At 33.8% G+C, this 21,999-nt stretch overlaps 1 protein-coding gene across 2 annotated transcripts in view; it reads right to left on the bottom strand.

Annotated features, from left to right (window-relative positions):
- ADAD1 (adenosine deaminase domain containing 1) overlaps window positions 1-21,999 on the bottom strand; it is a 46,912-nt gene that overhangs the window by 4,218 nt on the left and 20,695 nt on the right. Inside the window, exons 7-10 of one of the 2 annotated variants that reach the window (XM_060011859.1) lie at window positions 20,579-20,749; window positions 19,134-19,363; window positions 9,486-9,723; window positions 5,238-5,370 (exon numbers count right to left, since the gene is read on the bottom strand). In XM_060011859.1, the coding sequence (XP_059867842.1) occupies window positions 5,238-5,370; window positions 9,486-9,723; window positions 19,134-19,363; window positions 20,579-20,749 (772 nt within the window). The remainder of the gene's footprint in view (window positions 1-5,237; window positions 5,371-9,485; window positions 9,724-19,133; window positions 19,364-20,578; window positions 20,750-21,999) is intronic. The other variant, XM_060011860.1, reaches the window with a different exon arrangement.

Below are 21,999 nucleotides of genomic sequence, written 5' to 3'. Positions count from 1 at the left end.
CTTCTAGAGAAGTTCTGCTAACAACAAATTTTCTTAATTTTTGTCTACCTGGCAATGTTTTTATTTTGCTTTTGTTTTTAAAGGAATCCTGACCCATTAGCAGTCACTCCTCATTCTCTCCTCCCCACAGCCCCTGGAAATCAGTAATCTACTTTCTGTTTCTATGAATTTGCCTATTATAGACATTTCATATAAATGGAATCATACATGCAACGTTTTGTGGCTGGCTTTTTTCACTTAACATTTTCAAGGTTGACCCACACTGTAGAATGTATCAGTACTTCAGAGTTCCTTTTATGGATGAATGGTAGTCCATAGTATGGACATGCCACATTTTGTTTATCCATTCATCCGTGGATGAACATTTGGATTGTTTCTACCTTTTCTGTATTATGAATACCGTTACAGACATTTATGTATAAGTTTTGGTGTGGATAAGTGTTTTCAATTCTTTTATGCATATACCTAGGAGTGAAATTCCTGGGTTACATGATAACTCATATTTAACTTTTTGAGGAACTGTTAAATTGTTTTCCAAAGTAGATGTACCATTTTATATTCCTATCAGCAATGCATGATAGTTCCAATTTTTTCACATTCTTGACACTTGTTAATGTCACTCTTTATTACAGCTATGTCCTAATGTGTGTAAAGCAGTATATCACTGTGGTCTTCATTCGCATTTTCCTAATGACTATGTTGAACATCATATGCTTATTGGCCATTTTAAAATTTTCTTTGTAGAAATGTCTGTTCAAATCCTTTGCTCATTCAAAAAATTTGGTCATCTGTCTTTTTATTATTGAGTTGCAAAAGTTTTTTGTGTATTCTGGATACAAGTCCCTTATTAAATATATGATTTGCAAATTTCCTAATGATAATTTTTGAAATGCAAAAGTTTTACTTTTAATGAAGTTTAAAATACTATTTTTTTTCTCTTTTGGATTGTGTTTTTGTTATCAGATCTAAGAAGCCTTTTTTCTTACTTAGGAATACAAATATTTTCTCCTATGTTTTTCTCTGAGTTTTATAGTTTTAGCTCTTACGTAGGTCTATCCATTTTGAGTTCATTTTTGTATATGGTATGAGGTAGAAGTCCAAGTTCATTCTCTTCCATGGGGATATTCAGTTATCCTAGGACTACTTACTGAAAAGACTATTTTTTCCCACTGAATGATCTTGGCACTCTTGTTAAAAATCACTTGACCATAATAATTGCCAGGGTTTATTTCTGGAATGTCAATTATATTCCATTGATCTATATGTTTATACTAATACCAGTATTATACTATCTTGATTATTATGGCTTTGTAGTATGCTTTGAAATCAAGAAGTGTGAATCCTCCAACTTTGTTCTTTTCCAAGATTGCTTTGGCTCTTCTGGGTTTGCTTCCATTACTGCTAATGAGAAATCAGCCTTAAATGTATTGGTCTATGGTTGATAACTATTTTCTCTCTTGCTGCTTTCAAGATTTTCTCTTTGTCTCGGTCTTAAGCAGTTTGACTATGATGTATCTAGGTATGAATCTTTATATTTTTCTTTCTTGGGGTTTCTTGAGCTTCTTGGATCTGTTAATATTCTTCCTCAAATATGGGGTTATTTTTAGTAATTTCTTCAAGTGTTTTTCCTGATCCCTTTTCTCTCTCCTTTTCTTCTAGGACTCCTAGCATTGGGTTGGTCAAAAGGTTCATTTGGTTTTTTTCCGTAAGATGGCTCTAGTATCACTTAGTTGTCTTCAACTTCATTCAAAACAATTTTGTTAGATTGTATGTGACAGCTGTCATATCATCGTGCATTTAAAAAAAGACTTATCAAAATTGGTGAATTTTTGTGTAGCCATTTTAATACTGAAGATGGAAGAAAAAAGCAACATTTTCAGCATATTATGCTTTATTATTTCAAGAAAGGTAAAACGCAGCTGAAATGCACAAAAAGATTTGTGCAGTGTACGGAGAAGGTCCTGTGACTGATCAAACGTGTCAAAAGTGGTTTTTGAAGTGTGGTGCTGAAGATTTCTCGCTGGAGGATGCTCCATCGTCAGGTAGTCCAGTTGAAGTTGACAGCAATCAAATCAAGACATTCACTGAGAACAATCAAAGTTATACCATGTGGGAGATAGCCAACATACTCAAAATATCCAAATCAAGTGCTGAAAATCATTTGCAGCAGCTTGGTTATGTTAATCACTTTGATATTTGGGCTCCACATAAGTTAAGCCAAAAAAAACCTTCTTGACTGTATTTCCACATGCAATTCTCTATTTAAATGTAATGAAAATATTCCGTTTTTAAAACAAATTGTGATGGGCAATGAAAAGTGGATACTGTACAATAATGTGGAACGGAAGAGATCATGGGGCAAGTGAAATGAACCACCACCAACCGCACCAAACGCTGGTCTTCATCCAAAGAAGTTGATGTTGTGTATATGCTGGGATTGGAAGGGAGTCCTCCATTATGAGCTCCTTTCAGAAAACCAAATGATTAATTCCAACAAGTACTGCTCCCAATTAGACCAACTGAAAGCGGCACTAGATGAAAAGCATCCAGAATTAGGCAACAGAAAATGCATAATCTTCCATCAGGATAACGCAAGATAGCATGTTTCTTTGATGACCAGGCAAAAGCTGTTACACCTTGGCTGGGAAGTTCTGATTCATCTGTTATATTTACCAGACATTGTACCTTTGGATTTTCATTTATTTCGCTCTTTACAAAATTCTTTTAATGGAAAAAATTTCAATTCCCTGGAAGACTGTAAAAGGTACACAGAGCAGTTCTCTACTCGAAAAGAAAGTTTTGGGAAGATGGAATTATGAAGTTGCCCGAAAAATGGCAGAAGGTAGTGGAACAAAAGGGTGAATATGTTGTTCAATCAAGTTCTTGGTGAAAATGAAAAATGTGTCTTTTATTTTTACTTAAAAAACGGAGGCAACCCAACATAAGTTGGTACACTTAATACTGTTCCACAAATCTTTGAAGTTCTGTTCATTTTTCTTTAACCTGTTTCATTCTGTCCTTTAAAATAATTTCTTTTGATCTATCTTCAAAGTCCACTGATATTTTTCCTGCAATCTCAAATGTACTGTTGGACCCATCTAGAGAATTATATTCATTTCAGTTATTATATATTGTTTCAATCCTAGAATATTCATTTGGGGTTTTTCTTTTTGTAGTTTCTATTTCTCTACTGAGATTACCTACTTACTGAAACATTGTTGTATTTTCCTTTAATTACTTGAACATATTTATAATAGCTGCTTTGAAACCTTTGCTATATTCAACATTGGGATCCACTCAGAACCAGTTTCTATTGAATGTTGTTCTTCCTGAGTATAGGTTTTACTTTCCTGTTTTTTACATATCCCATAATTTTTGGTTGAAACAGACTTTTTAGATAATATATTGTAGCAACTCTGGATTCTGTTTTATTTTTTTTAAGTTTGCTGCAATTGTGAGATCTGTTTTCCCCATGGTGTGCACTGTCTCTTTCCAGTTTTGTTATGTTTTAGCCTGGCTTCCTAGGGGTTACCCTGTATCTGCAAAGCTTAGTGATAAACAAATAGCTTAGTGATAAGGAAAAGATTTCAGCAGACATTATGCTCAAACACCTTAAACCTAAAAGGCTTCTACCTTTTTCTGATCAATTCATTTGGGGAGGGGTGGGTGGTACAGTGTATTTAATGTTGCAGGCAGTTCTATTTCACACTTTCACTCTTTACTAGGTTCTCTTGAGTCTGCATTGCACATGAGTGTAATTTCTCAGTCAGCCAAGGATATATAGAGAATTTCTCTCAACCCTTCCATGGCTCTTTCACTTCCAAGATCTACCTGTTAAGTTACTAACTGGTATACCACTTGCCCCAAGGACTGCAACCTTGGGCCAGCGAAGTTACTGATTTTCTCCATTATTTTCCTCTACCAGGTTTGGCACATTTAGTTGAAAAAGTCACAAATTTTCACCCTCTGCCACAAATTAAGTTCATCCCCTCTAGCAGAAAATCTACTACTTTTGGTGGCATTCTCAATCTGATAAAACTACAGTTATTGCCGTTCAAACTAGCAGAGAGGAAGGAGAGAGAACAGGAACAGCTTTGGGCAAAGGTGCCACAAATTCCTGCTGTTCTTACCCAAAGTTCTAAGAGTTTTACAAGAGTATACACTTTTCAGTGTGTTTTCTGCCTTTAGTTAATTTCCAGAGTTGTGAGAAGGGGTTTTTTCCCCTGATAATTTTGTCCAGTTTTATATTTTTTTACAGAGATGACTTGCAACCTCTTTATGCCCAAACCCGAAATTGTCTAGGTAAGCTTTTATACTTAAAAATGTTTGTATATACAAACAAACCTACAGTTAATATTAATTGCTTTACAGGATGGAATTATACAGTTTGAGTATTAAGATATTGGTGAAATTAAGAGACTTTCACATAATACTATATTACTGAAACTAGGTTATTAAAAACAATTTGTATTTAATAATTTGATAACATGGATATAACATATTATGAAATGGCTCAGGTCTTAGTATGTTGAATGAAAAAATCAGATTAACAAGCATATATAATATAAGCTTAATATTTTAAAATATATGCATACACAAAAATATAAATACATGATAAGAAACTGAAATAACATGCTTACATTACAAGATTAGAGTATTATATTTGAGTAGTAGGTGGATTTACAAGTAATATTTTCCTTCTGTACTTAAAAAGAAAATTCCAAATTCTCTACTCAACATAAATTATGTTCGTAATACTAAAAAAAGAATATATATATTTAAAGATAGAAAAAGACTACCTACATCACTTAAGCCCAAATCACAAACTCAAATTAAAGGTGTTTCACAATTTTAAGATAGGCAAATTAATTTATATGAATATACTAATATATCATTTTAGAATACTTAAATACTATCGTTAATATAGCTAATATCATATACATAAGAAATTTTATTACCATTTTGTTCCTCTGGGTATGACAGTAGGTTTTGATCAATATTGTCAAAGTAGGTACACACCATACTGAGGTAGCTACTTTCAGGGGCAACACTTATTTACATATCCAATTTCCAGCATGTTCACTTAAAAATTAATTTTACCACTACATGGTAATCTCTTATTTTCAGGAACTATTTACTCAACTTTTGCTATGTATCATCATCATTATAAAATTACCACATTATTATTGTCTTAAATTTTTATTTCGGTGATTAGCTTCATTCCTTTTAAGACTTACCTTAGCTGCATGATATGTACTAGCTTCAAGTAAATCTTCTTTTTCAGCTTCTTTGGCAAGCAGGTTAAATCGACTTAACATTGCAGCCTTACAAAGCCGACTTGCCATTGACACACCACTTTTAAATGGGGAACTGAAGTAGAAAAGAATGAAACATTCACTAATCATTATTCAGTATTTATGTTGGCATTTGTAGGGATTAAAATCAACACAGAATCTACAAATATTTATCTCAATTATGTACAGTGCATATAGTGAAATTTTTTTACATAAAATTATTCTGAATATTTAACTTTCTGAAGCTAATTTCTTTTATGAAATTATAGTTTAAGTTATCAGAGTACTGCATTAAAAATTAAAGCAGAGGATGGATATTTGGAACATTTCTTTTGTTTGAAGCAAAATTAATCTATGGTGATCCAAATTAAAACAGTGGTTCTACCAAGGATTGACTAGAAGAGGGCAAAAAAGTATTTTCTGAAATGAAGAAAATGTCCTGTATTCTGACTGGGGTAATGGTTACACAGGCATGTATATAAATAAATAAATAAATATATAAATATATATATATATAAAAATATAAAAACTCATGAAATTGTACATTTCACTCTTTGTAAATTTTGACTCACTAAAAAAGTAAATTATACACACTCACCTCACCACCCTCCATATATATGTATGTATGCACATATAGATATGTATTTTTCTATGTTTCTAATAGAAGTGGGTCCACAGATCATGAGCTTTCTTGCTATTGTAACTCTTTCCCTTCATTATATCTTCTCATTAGTTGTTCTCCTGATAGATTACAAAAATTGCCAAAATCCTTTATTCCTTCCTGTCTCCATGTTCTTTACAATGTAACTTTTCAGATTCTCCCATCACTAACTATGGTTGATTGCTCCTCCCCATGAATTTGGGCTGGCCTTGTGACTTGTTTTGGTGAATAAAATAGACTATTGTGCCAGTTCCAAGCCTGGGCCTCAAGAGGCTTTGTGTTTTCATTCTCTGGGGACCCCTTCTTCTGCCATGTGAGCCTCCTAAGACTGGTCTACTAGAAGGTGAGAGAACACATGGACCAGAGCCCAGCTGTCCCTCTAAGATCAGCCAAGATGCCCTACAGCTGACCTAGAGTGGACCCCAGACACATGGGAGAGCCCAACCAAATCTAGCTCAGTTGACCTAAGGACTTGAACAGCAATAAATGGTTGTTGTTTTAAGCCACTAAATTTTGAGATAGTTTATATGCAGTAATAGTTAACATAAACGCCTATTAATGAAATGTACTAATCTCTATATATTAATTTTCCACCATCATACCTATTTTTGGTGGTGGATTTTTAGATGATTCTCTTGGGCTTTTCAGGTATAAAATGATACCATATGCAAAAAGTCGTAATTTTACCTCCTCCTTTCCAATATTTTATATCTCTCATTTCTTTCTTTTGTTCAAATGCATTAAATAACATGTTAAATAACAGCAATAACAGTAAACAATCATGTCTTGTTTCAGATGTTAGTAGAAATGACTCTGAGATTTCATCATTAATCATGATGGCACTTTTGGACTAATAAAGATATATTTTACCCTTAACAAAAATATCTATTCCTTTTTTATTGAGTATCTTTATCTAGAATAGTTGTAGAGCTGTATTACATGTCTTCTTAGAATTTATAAAAATGAATATATGGTGTTTTTCCCTAGATCAATTAATATGACAAATTATATTAATACGAGTTTCTAATTTGGTTATTATTTTTACTATGTTATTCTCACATTTCAAGAAAAAATTCCACTTGGTATTATTGTATAAAATATATTATTTTAAGGTTCTGCTTCCTAATATTTTATTTAGCAATTATGCTTGAATATAAAAGTGAGCTTGGTCTGTAACTTTTGTGGTAGGGGGACAGTAATCTTCTATTAGGTTTAAGTATCAATGATACACTTGCTTCATAAAAGTATTTGAATGTTTTCTATCTTTTTAGATAGCACTGGAAGTTCCTGCTATTTAAAGGTTTATAAAATTAATCCGAACTACATCAGAATGGTGTTTTCTTTGAAAAAGAGGTAGGACACCTTCTTGGTAACTTTCTCAAGAAAATAATGTTAGATATTTTTCCCTCTTCTGTACCAATTTTAGAAAAATATTTTCCTAGAAATATATGCATTGCACCCAGATTTTCAAATATATTTGCATGGTAGGGGAAAGAAGTTTCTTATGACTTCTTTTAATTTTCTCTGTAATTACTCCTTTATCATTAGTATATATGAGATTAGCTACTGATTTTTTTTCACAGAATCAGTTTTTTAATGATCATTTCTGACTTCTTCAGTTCTCTAGATCTTTAATTTACATTTCTAGTTTTATGAACTTCTTCATTCTGTTTATTTTCATTATTTGTTGCTATAAGTATCTAAAGAATTGGCTTTTCCATTCATTTTGCTTTAGCTATATATCCTACAAGTTCTGAAATGCAATGCACTAAATATCCGTGTTTTCTAAATATTCTGTGATTTCATTTTATATTTCCTCTTTGAGCCAAAAGTTGGAGAACTTCTTTTTCCCAATGAAAGTGGTTTCTAAATATTCTGATTTTGTTATTTACAGTTTGATTGCATCACAATCAGAGAACACTGCCTACATCACTTTTACTTCTTAGAATTTCAGATTTTTTTTGTGGCCTAACATATGGTCAATTTTTGTTAATGTTCTGCAGGTTCTTGAAAAGCAGGTATATTTTATATTTTATGGTACAGAGTTTTAAAGAAATTAATCAAATCTACCTTATTGTTATTTAAGACGGTTATATTCTTGCTTATTGTTTTGTTTACTCAATCTACTAGGAACTGAAAGAGGTGAATTATTGCCTCAACTAATAGTGTATTTCTATTTATCCTTTTATTTTCTGTAATTTCTGCTTTATGAAGGTTGATACTATGTTATTTGCTGCAGTTACTCAGAACTGTTCTTCTTCGTGGATTATATTGCTAAAGTGTCCTTTGCCTTATGTAATAATGTTTGGGGATGAATAATCAGATCATATCTGCTTTCTTTGCAATCACCTGGCAAGCACTTAGCCATAATAAATAAGTTAAGCTCATTTTACATTAATTTCATCTTTGTTATACTATTATGTTTTCAGTAAACAGTTTTTTTATTATTTTTTTTTGGCCTTGCCATGAGGCATATGGGGTATATTAGTTCCCTGACCAGGGATCAAACCCATGCCCCCCACATTGGAAGCATGGAGTCTTAACCACTGGAGCACCAGGAAGTCCCTCAGTAAACAGTTTTTTAATGTCTTCCACAGAAGACCTGTTTTGTTTGTATGTGTGTAGTCTGTTATTAACAGAAATACACTTCTTAATGCTGACTCAATGCATAAGTAGTATAATTCATCCTAGTTGAAATAATCAATAGTATGCTTGACTGAGTTCATACCAAGAAACATTTGCATGTGATCTTAATTTAAATCTGTCTTTCACAAAGAAAGCAAATTTAGGCACTTAAACTTTTAACATTATTCATTACCACATTATAAATGTATTTTCACACTAAAAGGAGGATTTTAGTTTTACTTGATAATCAATGACAGGGATATTACAAAGAAATGTCTAAAAGGCATAATGTATTATGGCTAAGAACAAAGGCTTTGGAAATAAAATGCCCAGATCAGAATCCTACTTGTGTCACTTAATAGTTGGGTGACTTTATGCAAGATATTTAAACTAGCTTGAATCTCAGTTTCTTTACCTGTAAAAAAAAACAATATCACCTAACCCACAAGGTTTTTATAAGAAAGCAGTATAACATAGTACAATAGTTCTCACACTCAAGTGTACATAAATAATATTTGGGAAAGTTGTCAAAAATACAGATTCCGGAGCCCTAAATCCAGACATTCAGATTCAGTAGGAAAAACTGAATTTTTAAAACAAATACATTATTTGCTAATGATCACTAGAGAAACAAAGGATCTGGAGACTGATTTTGAATGCTGGCTCTACCATTTACTATGTAACTTTGGTAAATTATCTAACTTCTCCAGGCCTGTGTTCTCATCAGGAAAAAAAAGTTTTTTAATTAGTACAATGCCTGCAACATAGTCACACTTGATAACTATTATTATTATTAATCACAATTCAAAAAATTGTATTCAAAAAACAAGATAGTTTTTAAAAATCGTATTAAAATGTACTGTTTTGCTTAATATGTGATTTTTGAAGAAATTAGTGACACTAACCTTTCGGTGGTCTTCCCAGTTAGGCCATCCACAATCTCCAAAGAAATGTCCCCTTGTGCCCAATTCAGACTCAGGAATTTATATTCCAAGTTTGTTTGACATGGATATGCAGAAGGTACTAAACTAATATGAGGTCTGTTGACCAAGTAAAACATTGGAAGTTTTGAAGTGAGTGCATCATCAACACGTTGCTTTATAGCAATTTCTAAGCCTCTAGTATCACTGCAATTCCCATCACCTAGAAAGCAAAAACAAAGTAAATACTCAGAAATTCAATAGGAAAAGACTATACTGAAAAAAAAGGATATAAATAAAAGTTTAATTGTAAATAGTTCACTTCTTTATCCTGTATCTTGCAACCTTCTCTTTCCGACTTCTACTCTCTTAGTAGCTACTTCTATACTCTTTACCAGAATCAAGACAAGGTAATAAGTCAGAATTTCCATTCAAAAAAGAAACTTCTACAGAAAATAATGAATTGACATTCCAGTGAATAAAAGCAAAAAGCCAGACCTGACCAGAAACAAATCAGTACTTTTACAGGGTTCTGCCAGAGAGAACTGGCTCATTCTGTCTTGATTTCTAAGATTACAGCATGAAACCAGCACATAATGTAGCAGATATATGTAGCTGAGAAATAGTTGGTTAAAGTGTGTTATTTTTCCACATCTGAGAGCCACAGCTTGCAACTGTTCCAGTACCACATGGCTTAGTTTCACAACATGAAGTACTTTAAAGAATGACCATTTCTGATTATAATTGTGGCCAATGCCAAAAGCTTTGAGTTCTCAGTTAAAATTACTGTTGAAGAAGAAAGCTCAAAAAGATGATTAGTATAAGAAAATGGGCTGCGTCAAACTTAAAATAGAAGTTAGGGAACAGTCATTCCTATTTAAAAATTAATAATTCCAAAGCAGATCTCTTTCCTCCTTAGAGGGTCTGAAGTTCTCACAACAAGAGAATCTTTATATACCACTAGACATATGTCACAGATAAAGTTTTGTTTTCACATCACTGGAACTGTTGAGATGGCTACTGGGCTTACACTCACTATGATTATTTGGGAACTAGAAAATGATGTAAAAAGAACATGAGTTGCTTCTGACACTCTTTTTTCTAAGCACTCTTTTCAATGTTCCAAATCAAGAGATACTGACTAATGCAGGCTAGTTAAGTTAAAGATATACTTAGACGTAGGAAAAAAGAAGAAATAAGGTCTGTAGAATAGTCATTGTATCTATAATGAACAGAAAACACGAGTTAAAAAAAAATGTTACGTATAACACACTGTACTACAGACTAAATGTGTCCCCACAAAATTCATATACTGAAACCTGATCCCCAATGTGATGGTATTTCGAGGTGAGGCCTTTGCAAGGTGATTAAGCTATGAGGGTCAGAGCTCTCATGAATGGAATTGGTGCCCTTATGATAAAAGAGACCCTAACCCCTCCCACCATAGGAGGACATACTGAGAAGACAGTCATCTATGAAGCAGAAAGCAGGTCCTCAACAGATAATGAATCTCTCAGCCCTTTGATCTTGGACTTCCCAGCCCCCAGAACCGTGAGAAATAAATGTTTATTGTTTAATCCACGCAGTCTATGGTATTTTTTTGTTTTTTGGTAGCAGCCCAAACAGACTAAGACATACTGTAATAAGATAATGACATTGGTTGTGCCTAAAACAGCAAGATAACATTTGGAAAAAGAAAAATAAAAACCTACCAGTAACTCCACGTTAAGATTCTCTAAACATCAAATTGTTTCACCTAGATGTTTTAATGTGGTGGTATAAAATTTAATAGAAAAAAATCAAGTATATAATATTTTATTAGAAATTTTACTTTCTCCATTTATATATGTATGCTTTAATTATTAGCTATACCTGAGGTATGATTTTAATTATATCTTGAGGCTAAATCTTGTTCCCGGGAAAATATATCTCTAAAATTATATCACATAATTTCGTTTTGATTCATCTAAAATGATTTGAAATAATAACATAAAACTCAAAGATTAAAGGCAAAGGTTAAATCTTAGCAAAGACTATAGCAAACCTGACCTGAGAACTTTTCTGCATGAAAAGGTCTCAGATGGGATTGATATATATACACTAAATATGTATAAAATGGATAACTAATAAGAACCTGCTGTATAAAAAAATAAATAAAATTAAATTTAAAAAAAAGTTCTCAGGACCTTAGTCTACCATAAGTTAATATAAGTGAACAGAAACAGCTGCTGAAACAGGTAATGAAGGCATACCTCAATTTATTGCACTTTGCTATATTGCACTTTGCAGATATTATGATTTTTACAAATTGAAGGTTTCTGGCAACCTTGTGTTGTCAGATGATGTTTAGCCTTTTTCAGCAATAAAGTACTTTTAAATTAAGGTAAGTACGTTGCTTTGTTTTAGACATAACGCTATTGCACACTTAACAGACTATAGTATAGTGTAAACATAACTTTTATGTGCACTGGGAAACCAAAAACTTCGTGTGACTCACTTTATTGTGAGATTGACTTTATTATGGTGGTCTGGAACTGAACCCACAATATCTTTGAGGTGTGCCCATACAAACCGAAGCTGCATTAATAAAAATACAGTGTCTAAGTCAAAGAATTCAGCATTATTATAGAACTATGCACTGCTCATATCATATGTGAAACATCATATTTAGTCTGAGGCATTACATTTTAATACCGCCACCCACAAATTACAGAACATCTGGAGAAAACAAATCATGCTCCTGTGAAACACAAATGATGTCTAAATAGGAGAAGACATGAAGGCAGAAGCATCTTATCTTTGTATTCTTAATTCTCATTCTATATTTTATGTGAATGGTGCCCCTGAGAGTTATTTAACAGTGCACAGCACCTAGCATATAGTAGGTGGCTCAATAAACACCTGATGAAAAAGGAACATAAAAGATTAGATTATCAGAGAGCAGTAATCATCAATTCTGGATACACATTAGAATCAGTAAGGATGGGGATATTAATACTAATGCCATTCCCATATTATTTTAAAAGCTATCCAGGTGAACCTGAAGTGCAACAAGAGTAAAGAATAATAGTTAAAATTTATTTTTCAAGTGTTCCAGGCAAAAGAATTGGTATTAAGAAGAAAAATAAAAGCATTTTAAAAAATAAAACATGCTGACTCAAAGCATTTATCCATGAAACATTTATTGACCTCCTGGTACAAACCAGACCAAGATGAGTGTCGCAAAGCACCTGCCTTTCAAGAGTGTCAAGTTTAGCAGACACAATAGTGGGATTCTAGTCACTGGCTAGGCTCAGACAAAGCTGTCAGAGCTCAATTTAATACAAAAGGCAGAAGCATGAAAAGTTATGAAAACTGAGTATGAGTCCAGGCTCTGCCAGCAGGCAAACTGAATGATTTTGGGCACGTATTTTTATTAACATTCTAAACCTCTTATTACTGACCTGAAAACGAAAAAAAGAAAGAAATGAACAACAGAATCTCTAAGGTTATCACATGCTTCTTAAAAGTTCATGAACTATGTTGAAAATAGATTCCTTCACTAAGAGGGAATCAAAATTTAGTATTCCCTATAATGGAATTGTACAATTCAAATTAGCGTATTGAAAAGGACTCCTGAATGGAAACACCTCTGGATAAACATTCTTGAGGTATTTATTCAGAAAACTTTATATTAACAGGATAACAAATTTGCAAATACACCTTAAAAGGCTTGAAAACGAATATAAATCCAGCTCTTTTAATAGCTAAGCAAAATGAATTTTTTTCCAGATTACTCTGGATTATTTTCTATACAAATAATAGTGCCTTTTTATAGTGCAAGCTTAAGACATTTTTCTTAAAAAAGAAAGACTATCACCATAAAATGACAAAATGAATTATCTGAGAACATCTACAGTATAAAATTAGTTTCCAAAAACTTCCCGTTGTGGAGCACAGGCTCTGGACGCGCAGGCTCAGCGGCCATGGCTCATGGGCCCAGCAGCTCCACGGCATGTGGGATCTTCCCAGACCAGGGCACGAACCCGTGTCCCCTGCATCGGCAGGCTGACTCTCAACCACTGCGCCACCAGGGAAGCCCTCCGAAAAGTTTTTGAAAAGTTAAATGAAGTCTTATAATAATCTCTCCATTTTTAATTGATCTATTAAAATATCTTAGGTTTTTCAAGCATCAAAATAAAGAATTGCAAAAGATTTCATAAGACTTAAGAGAAAAGGGGACAAGGTCATTATCATCAAATAATTAGATTTAATCTGCATTGTCATTTAGTTCAGAATTAAAGGGAAACAAATTTCAATTCTAAAGAGTAATTTTCTATAGATTCAATGCAATCCCTATCAAACTACCACTGGCATTTTTCACAGAACTAGAACAAAAAATTTTGCAATTTGTATGGAAACACAAAAGACCCCGAATAGCCAAAGCAATCTTGAGAACGAAAAAAGGAACTGGAGGAATCAGGCTCCCTGACTTCAGACTATACTACAAAGCTACAGTTATCAAGACGGTATGGTACTGGCACAAAAACAGAAAGATAGATCAATGGAACAGGATAGAAAGCCCAGAGATAAACCCATGCACATATGGACACCTTATCTTTGATAAAGGTGGCAGGAATGTACAGTGGAGAAAGGACAGCCTCTTCAATAAGTGGTGCTGGGAAAACTGGACAGGTACATGTAAAAGTATGAGATTAGATCACTCCCTAACACCATACACAAAAATAAGCTCAAAATGGATTAAAGACCTAAATATAAGGCCAGAAACTATCAAACTCTTAGAGGAAAACATAGGCAGAACACTCTATGACATAAATCACAGCAAGATCCTTTCTGACCCACCTCCTAGAGTAATGGAAATAAAAACAAAAATAAACAAATGGGACCTAATGAAACTTCAAAGCTTTTGCACAGCAAAGGAAACCATAAACAAGACGAAAAGACAACCCTCAGAATGGGAGAAAATATTTGCAAATGAAGTAACCGACAAAGGATTAATCTCCAAAATTTACAAGCAGCTCATGCAGCTCAATAACAAAAAAACAAACAACCCAGTCCAAAAATGGGCAGAAGACCTAAATAGACATTTCTCCAAAGAAGATATACAGACTGCCAACAAACACATGAAAGAATGCTCAACATCATTCATCATTAGAGAAATGCAAATCAAAACTACAATGAGATATCATCTCACACCAGTCAGAATGGCCATCATCAAAAAATCTACAAACAATAAATGCTGGAGAGGGTGTGGAGAAAAGGGGACACTCTTGCACTGCTGGTGGGAATGTGAATTGGTTCAGCCACTATGGAGAACAGTATGGAGGTTCCTTAAAAAGCTACAAATAGAACTACCATATGACCCAGCAATCCCACTACTGGGCATATACCCTGAGAAAACCGAAATTCAAAAAGAGTCATGTACCAAAATGTTCATTGCAGCTCTATTTACAATAGCCCAGAGATGGAAACAACCTAAGTGCCCGTCATCGGATGAATGGATAAAGAAGATGTGGCACATATATACAATGGAATATTACTTAGCCATAAAAAGAAACGAAATTGAGCTATTTGTAATGAGGTGGATAGACCTAGAGTCTGTCATACAGAGTGAAGTAAGTCAGAAAGAAAAAGACAAATACCGTATGCTAACACATATATATGGAATTTAAGAAAAAAAAATGTCATGAAGAACCTAGGGGTAAGGCAGAAATAAAGACGCAGACCTCCTAGAGAACGGACTTGAGGTTATGGGGAGGGGGAAGGGTGAGCTGTGACAGGGCAAGAGAGAGTCATGGACATATACACACTAACAAACGTAGTAAGGTAGATAGCTAGTTGGAAGCAGCCGCATGGCACAGGGATATTGGCTTGGTGCTTTGTGACAGCCTGGAGGGGTGGGATAGGGAGGGTGGGAGGGAGGGAGACGCAAGAGGGAAGAGATATGGGAACATATGTATATGTATAACTGATTCACTTTGTTATAAAGCAGAAACTAACACACCATTGTAAAGCAATTATACCCCAATAAAGATGTTAAAAAAAAAATAAAATAAAGAGTAATTTTTAAAAACAATTGGAGCTATCAATTAATGGAATAGATTGTCCTCAAATCTTATACTCCACATTATTGGATCCTTTTAAGGTAGGGTTAGATGATCCTCTATCAGAGATGGCATAAAAAGAGTTTGTGAAGACATACAGATGGCCAAGAGGCACATGAAAAGATGTTCAACATCGCTAATTACTAGAGAAATGCAAATCAAAACTACAATGAGATATCACCTCACACCAGTCAAAATGGCTATCATAAAAAAATCCACAAACAATAAATGCTGGAGAGGGTGTGGAGAGAAGGGAACCCTCCTACACTGTTGGTGGGAATGTAAATTGGTACAGCCACTATGGAGAACAGTATAGAAGTTCCTTAAAAAACTAAAAATAGGGACTTCCCTAGTGGTCCAGTGGCTAAGATTCTGCACTCCCAATGCAGGGGGCCCAGGTTTGATCCCTGGTCAGGGAACTAGATCCTGCATGCTCCAACTAAGACCCGACACAGCTAATAAATAAATAAATAATTTTAAAAAACAAAACTAAACTAAACTAAAAATAGAGCTACCATATGATCCGTAATCCCACTCCTGGGCATATATCTGGAGAAGAACATGGTCTGAAAGGATACATGCACCCCAATGTTCACTGCAGCACTGTTTACAATAGCCAAGACATGGAAGCAACCTAAATGTCCATCGACAGAGGAATGGAAAAAGAAGATGTCGTACATACATACAATGGAATATTACTCAGCCATTAAAAAGAATGAAATAATGCCATTTGCAGCAATATGGACAGACCTAGAGATTGTCATACTGAGTGAAGTAAGTTTGACAGAGAAAGAGAAATATCACATTATATCACTTATATGCGAAATCTGAAAAGGAATGATACAAATGAACTTATTTACAAAACAGAAACAGACTCACAGACTTAGAGAACAAACTTATGATTACCAGGGGGGAAGGGTGGGGGAAAGGGATAGTTAGGGAGTTTGGGATTGACATGTACACACTGCTGTATTTAAAATGGATAACCAACAAGGACCTACTGTATAGCAAAGGGGACTCTGCTCAATATTATGTAACAACCTAAACAGGAAAATGTGTAACTGAATCACTTTGCTGTACAATGGAAACTATCACAACACTGTTAATCCACTATACTCCAATGTGAAATAAAAAGTAAGAGTTTGTATAATAAGTGAGAAGCTGTACTACACGACTAGTTCAATAAACTCTTAAGATTCTTTTAGCTGTACATATCACACTTTTAAGTATACAGACACTCTGAGTATTTCTCAATGTGAGCCATTCAAATCATCTGTATCAGAATCACTTGGTGGTGCTCTTTTAAAACATATATTCCTGGGGCTATCCTCCAGACATACAGTACAGATCTTAAGAGGCTGAGAAATCTGCATTTTTAACAAACATTAAAATCTGTTTAGGTTATGCCAGACAGAACACCAATTAATTAACTTTAGATATGTTCCATAAAGATGCAAAGAAAGAGATCAGAAGCAATTTTACCAAGTTTTATAGTATTTTTATTGCTACCTGGTATTCTTACTGCTACGTGCAAGATGACAGGCAAAATGATGAGATCTAATTTTTAAGCCCCTGTCCAAACCACTAAATACTAAATAATTCTAAAAGAATCTAAGATTCTACCCTTTTAAGAAACTAAATATAGTACGGAGTTATGTCATACAAAAGGCAAACTGTAAAATATCTTTCTTCACAAAAGTCAAAGAAAGCCTTGCATGCCAAACTGTGACTCTAGAGAATGCACAGACATTTATTAGACATTTTGTAGACATTTATCAAGAACAAAAATTGCCTTTCCTAAAGAAGATTGAGAAAAGTTTGAAATGTCTGAGAGAGTATCTGAACTGACTAAAAGAAAACATCATAAAGCATAATTTTTGTATCCAAGTTAAATCTAAGAAATAAATCATCTATAAGAATAAATATTTGGAGAAAGAGTTAGAAACAACCACCTTTTAGGGTGTGAGCAAACAGGCACTCTCAAATATTGCTAGTGAGAATATGATTTGGAGGGTAACTTGGTAATAGTTTTCAAAATTGCAAATGCATACCTCTTTGGCCTGCAACTCTACTTCTAGGAATTCATTTTATATAGATATATTTTACATGTGTCAATAACAAATGTAATAAGGTCATGATTCACGATAGCATTTGGTAGCTGGAAAAGATTAAAAACAATCTAAAGTTCCATTAACCCACAACTGGTTAAATAAATTATAATACGTTTGTACAAAGAAATACCATACAGAGAGTTATGAATTATAATAATAAAAATTCTTCATATACTCATATGGAAAAATTTCCAAGACACCTTGTTAAATGAAAAGAGCAAGGTGCAGAAAAGTATGAATTGTATGATCCCACTGATGTAAAATACAAAAAAGTATGCATATACTTTTATAAGCATAAACTACCTTTGGAAAGAAAAACAAACTAGTAACAATGGATGCCACAGAGGTAAAATGGGTTCCTAGGGCCCTAGGATAGAAGGAAGACTTGACTGAATACCCTTTTGAATCTTTTGAATTGTGAACCAAGTAATAGGTTTCCTAAACAAAGAAAATAAGCTTAATATTAGAAAAATAAATAATTACTATTTCCTTTTTATCATTTATTAAAGCCAAACCAAACAAAAATGGGAAGAAAATAAAATATTTTGTATATACATGGAACTGAAAAAATACTGTCTATAGGAGAAATTCCTAAAGAAATGGGTATAAAATATATAGAACAACAACAACAAAAAACCACAAGAATAAAAGAAACACCACTTTCTAAAAGTAAAACTACTTCTCATGCGAGGATCCAAAGCTTGCATATGGGCCATCATTACGAAAAATTAGCAGTAAACAAAGAACAGCCAAGTAATGGTAGTATTTAAATTGTTTCCCAAGGGTAACTGAAGCTTTGAAACTCTTAGGGCTTTATGAAAACTATAGAATTGAGTGCCCAAAATGTCTGTCAATGGGATAATATCTGGAAAACCATTCAAATATAAATACAGCATTCTATAATAGCCCCTACCAAAGAAAGAAATAAATTACTAGTTCACATTATTTGTGTTCTAGTTACTTCCCACTCACTTCACAAATCAAAAGGATCCAAATCATAACCAAATGTATAAAAAAAGCATAAAAGAAAGAACCAAAATGGGCATTTAATATTTTTTATTTCAGGAATAACTAAATATAAGCTTTTAAATTTGATAAGTTCAAAGAAGCATCTTCTTCCAAAAGAAAGAGAAAAATTGAATACTGTACAAACAAAAGTATACATTCAAGACAGAATACATGTAATTGCCTAACATAAAATATTGATTCTTATTAGCCTCCTGATAAGATGGCAAAAGTCATATTATACTAAATGTGATGACCAGTTACCATGAAATGAAAACCTCAACAAAACAGTGGATCTGAATTTTACCTTAAGTAAAGCTTCATGCATGCAAATTGTGATTTTTACACTGGTAAATAAAATATAGTGAAATGACTTAGTGAAAGAGGCCAAGAGGTACTGTAATCCAACTCACCAACAAGTATATTGCTGATATAAACTGGCTGTATAAACTGACTCAGCAATGCTCCCTGTACACCAAGCACTCCCCATCTCATCAGTTTGTCACTTGAGGCCATGCTGCTTATTCTATTAACAACATCTGCAGGGCAGTAGACAGTCAGATGAATTTTGCCTTCAACAGCCACATGGAGACTCAGCTCTTCATGGGCTTCAAATGCAGATACAGAACATGGATTAAGACGCCTACAGAAAGAAAAGAGAGTTTCTTCCTTTAAAAACCAAAGCCCTGAGCTGATCTCCCTGTGCTATGCGGCCAGCTAGAGGGGTGGGATAGGGAGGGTGGGAGGGAGGGAGAGGCAAGAGGGAAGAGGTATGGGGACATAGGTATATGTATAACTGATTCACTTTGTTATGAAGCAGAAACTAACACATCATTGTAAAGCAATTATACTCCAATAAAGATGTTAAAAAAAAACCAAAACCCAAAGCCGACAAAGTAAAATCTGCATGTACCTAAGAACTGTTCTCAAACATATTTAACTTGCCAATGTGCATTTAATTCCAGGAACAGAAATAGATGCAAACCCAAAGCAAGGTAGGATGGAGTGACTTCGTTCCACAAAATTAAAACCAAACAGAAATTAACCATATTTAGAGCTTCCAGCAAGGATAAATTTCATATTATTGCCATTCTTTATGTCCCTTAAAATCAAATGAAAACCCAATTTTTGTCCCTGCCATAGTTTGTGAGTTATTTCCTTTCTCCATATTAAAAGTTTTAAACACTACAAAATTAGAGAATGAAAAAAAGAAAACTGACAATTTAAATTCAAGATTCACCTCCAACAAAATGTGTTAAAACGGTAAAATCTAAAATTACTTTTCTTGAGGTTTCTCTCAAGAGAAACACTCACCCTTGTTTTCAAAGGTGTTACTGGAAGGCTTTTAAACAAACTATAAACCGCAGTTATCTCTAGATGGTTGGATTGAAGTGAATTTTACTTTCTTTTTTGTGCTTGCCTGTGTTGTTCAAACTTCATGCTAACTGATGCTACCCATTCATCAAGGTAATGAAGTTTTGGCCACAGACTGACCAGAAGAACAGACTGTATTCCTTAACTCCTGTGTTAGTATGTGAAGAGTGTATAAATCCATACTTCCTAAAGTTTATTAAGTATTACAACTAGGAAGGAATAGAAGATTTTCAACAGCATCAAAAAGAGAGCAGTGAAGTACATGGAATACTTAAGTAGTAGTAATGGACCAGACTGAGTGGAGGGAAGGAGAAAGAATTTGTGGTCTTTCAGCCTTCAGGCTCTTGCAGCCTACAAATAACACCTCAAGGCTGGAGGAAGAATATGGATAGATATGAATTTACTTGTTCTTTTGCTGTATGGATTCAGAATGCATGATATGGCCATCCTAGATTCCTTCAAAAACAGCTTCCATAATACTTACAATTGTGACTTAATCTGGGCTGATCCTTTAGGCAACTGGTTCATATAGAGATAAATGTTGATATTCTGCTTGAGAGTGAGTAGATTAGAAGCTGGTTCTGTACAAAATATTGATTTTTCCAACACAGCAGGATTTTTGCTGTAGAAGAGTAGAAGTTGTCTATAAAAGTACCTAAAATTAATGAGATAGAGCTTCATCAAGTAAGAAAATTTAAAAATGAAGTATCTTAAACAAACATTATATTCATGTTATGAACAATGTCCCTATATGTCAAAAGTTTTGATATTGATAGGAACTTGTAAAATAATCTTAGCCTTACTTAATGAAGAATTAAGTCCCTTGATAAGTCTTCAGTTAGAGCCCAGTCTGCCTGGTGACCTGCCTTAAAGCATCATTCCTCGACTACCACTCCACTCTCATTTCACATTAAAGTACTCAACTATCATTTTCTGCAAAAGACCCATTTCTCTACTGATTCCTCCCTTCTTTCTTAGACAGCTCTGCTCCCAGCCTCCTAGGTGAAGTATCAATTTTCTGCTTTACTTCTATTTTGCCTTCCATGCCAAAACAGGCAGACAACAACTGTGGTTCCCACTGCTTAGTGGTTCTGAAGACAAAAACACAAGAGCATAGGAATAACATAACAAAGCCTGTAAGTTAAATTAAGAAGTGAAATAGATTTCCTGAAACTACTAATCAAATCAGAGGACAAATACTATTTTGCTTATTTAAAAAACCATGATTTTAATCCTATCATCAGAAATATATAATAAAATATTAAGCACCAGTATAAATGACAGTGCCAAGCATGACAAGAAATAAACACAAAGAGGTAGTTTTAAAGGGGGTCAAATAATTCACTAAGCACCAAGGGGGATGGGAGGACAATTAGTTGCATTACCTTCATGGACTTCCCAAAATCTTTCCTTTTAAGATTATAGGATTCTTTCCTTATTATTACAGATATATACTTAAGTTTTTCCGATAAAATAATACGTGTAAATTTGTTTTAAAATACTCCAGTAAAGAAACACCACCAACAAAAAGTGAGGGTGCATAAATTAAATAAGATCAACAGAATCCTAATAACTGGATATGCTAATAATTGGATATGATCATTGGGTACTGGTATCAGAATGCTGACAACTGAATGATGGAATTAATTATCTGATTCTCACTTTTGTTTGAAAAATTCGATTAAAAATGTTTTATAAAAAGTAAACTTAGTGACTTAAGAGAACAAAAGCTGGTAACTACTGCAGGAGGTAATGCTCATGTCCCACTTTTCATGTTTTTACAGAAAAGGAATTCCAAAGAGTAACATTCTTGGTTTATTTCTCTACTATCTGCTAATTATGCCTCTTACAAGGAGCAGAGTGACTGATAAGTTTGGAAAAAGAAACTAGGCATCCTCACTTTAG

This window comes from Delphinus delphis, chromosome 5, assembly GCF_949987515.2.
Source record: "Delphinus delphis chromosome 5, mDelDel1.2, whole genome shotgun sequence".
Classification (NCBI taxonomy): Eukaryota; Metazoa; Chordata; class Mammalia; order Artiodactyla; family Delphinidae; genus Delphinus; species Delphinus delphis.
The sequence above is the reverse complement of the archived record's forward strand: the minus strand, read 5'-3'. Positions and strand labels throughout refer to the sequence as shown.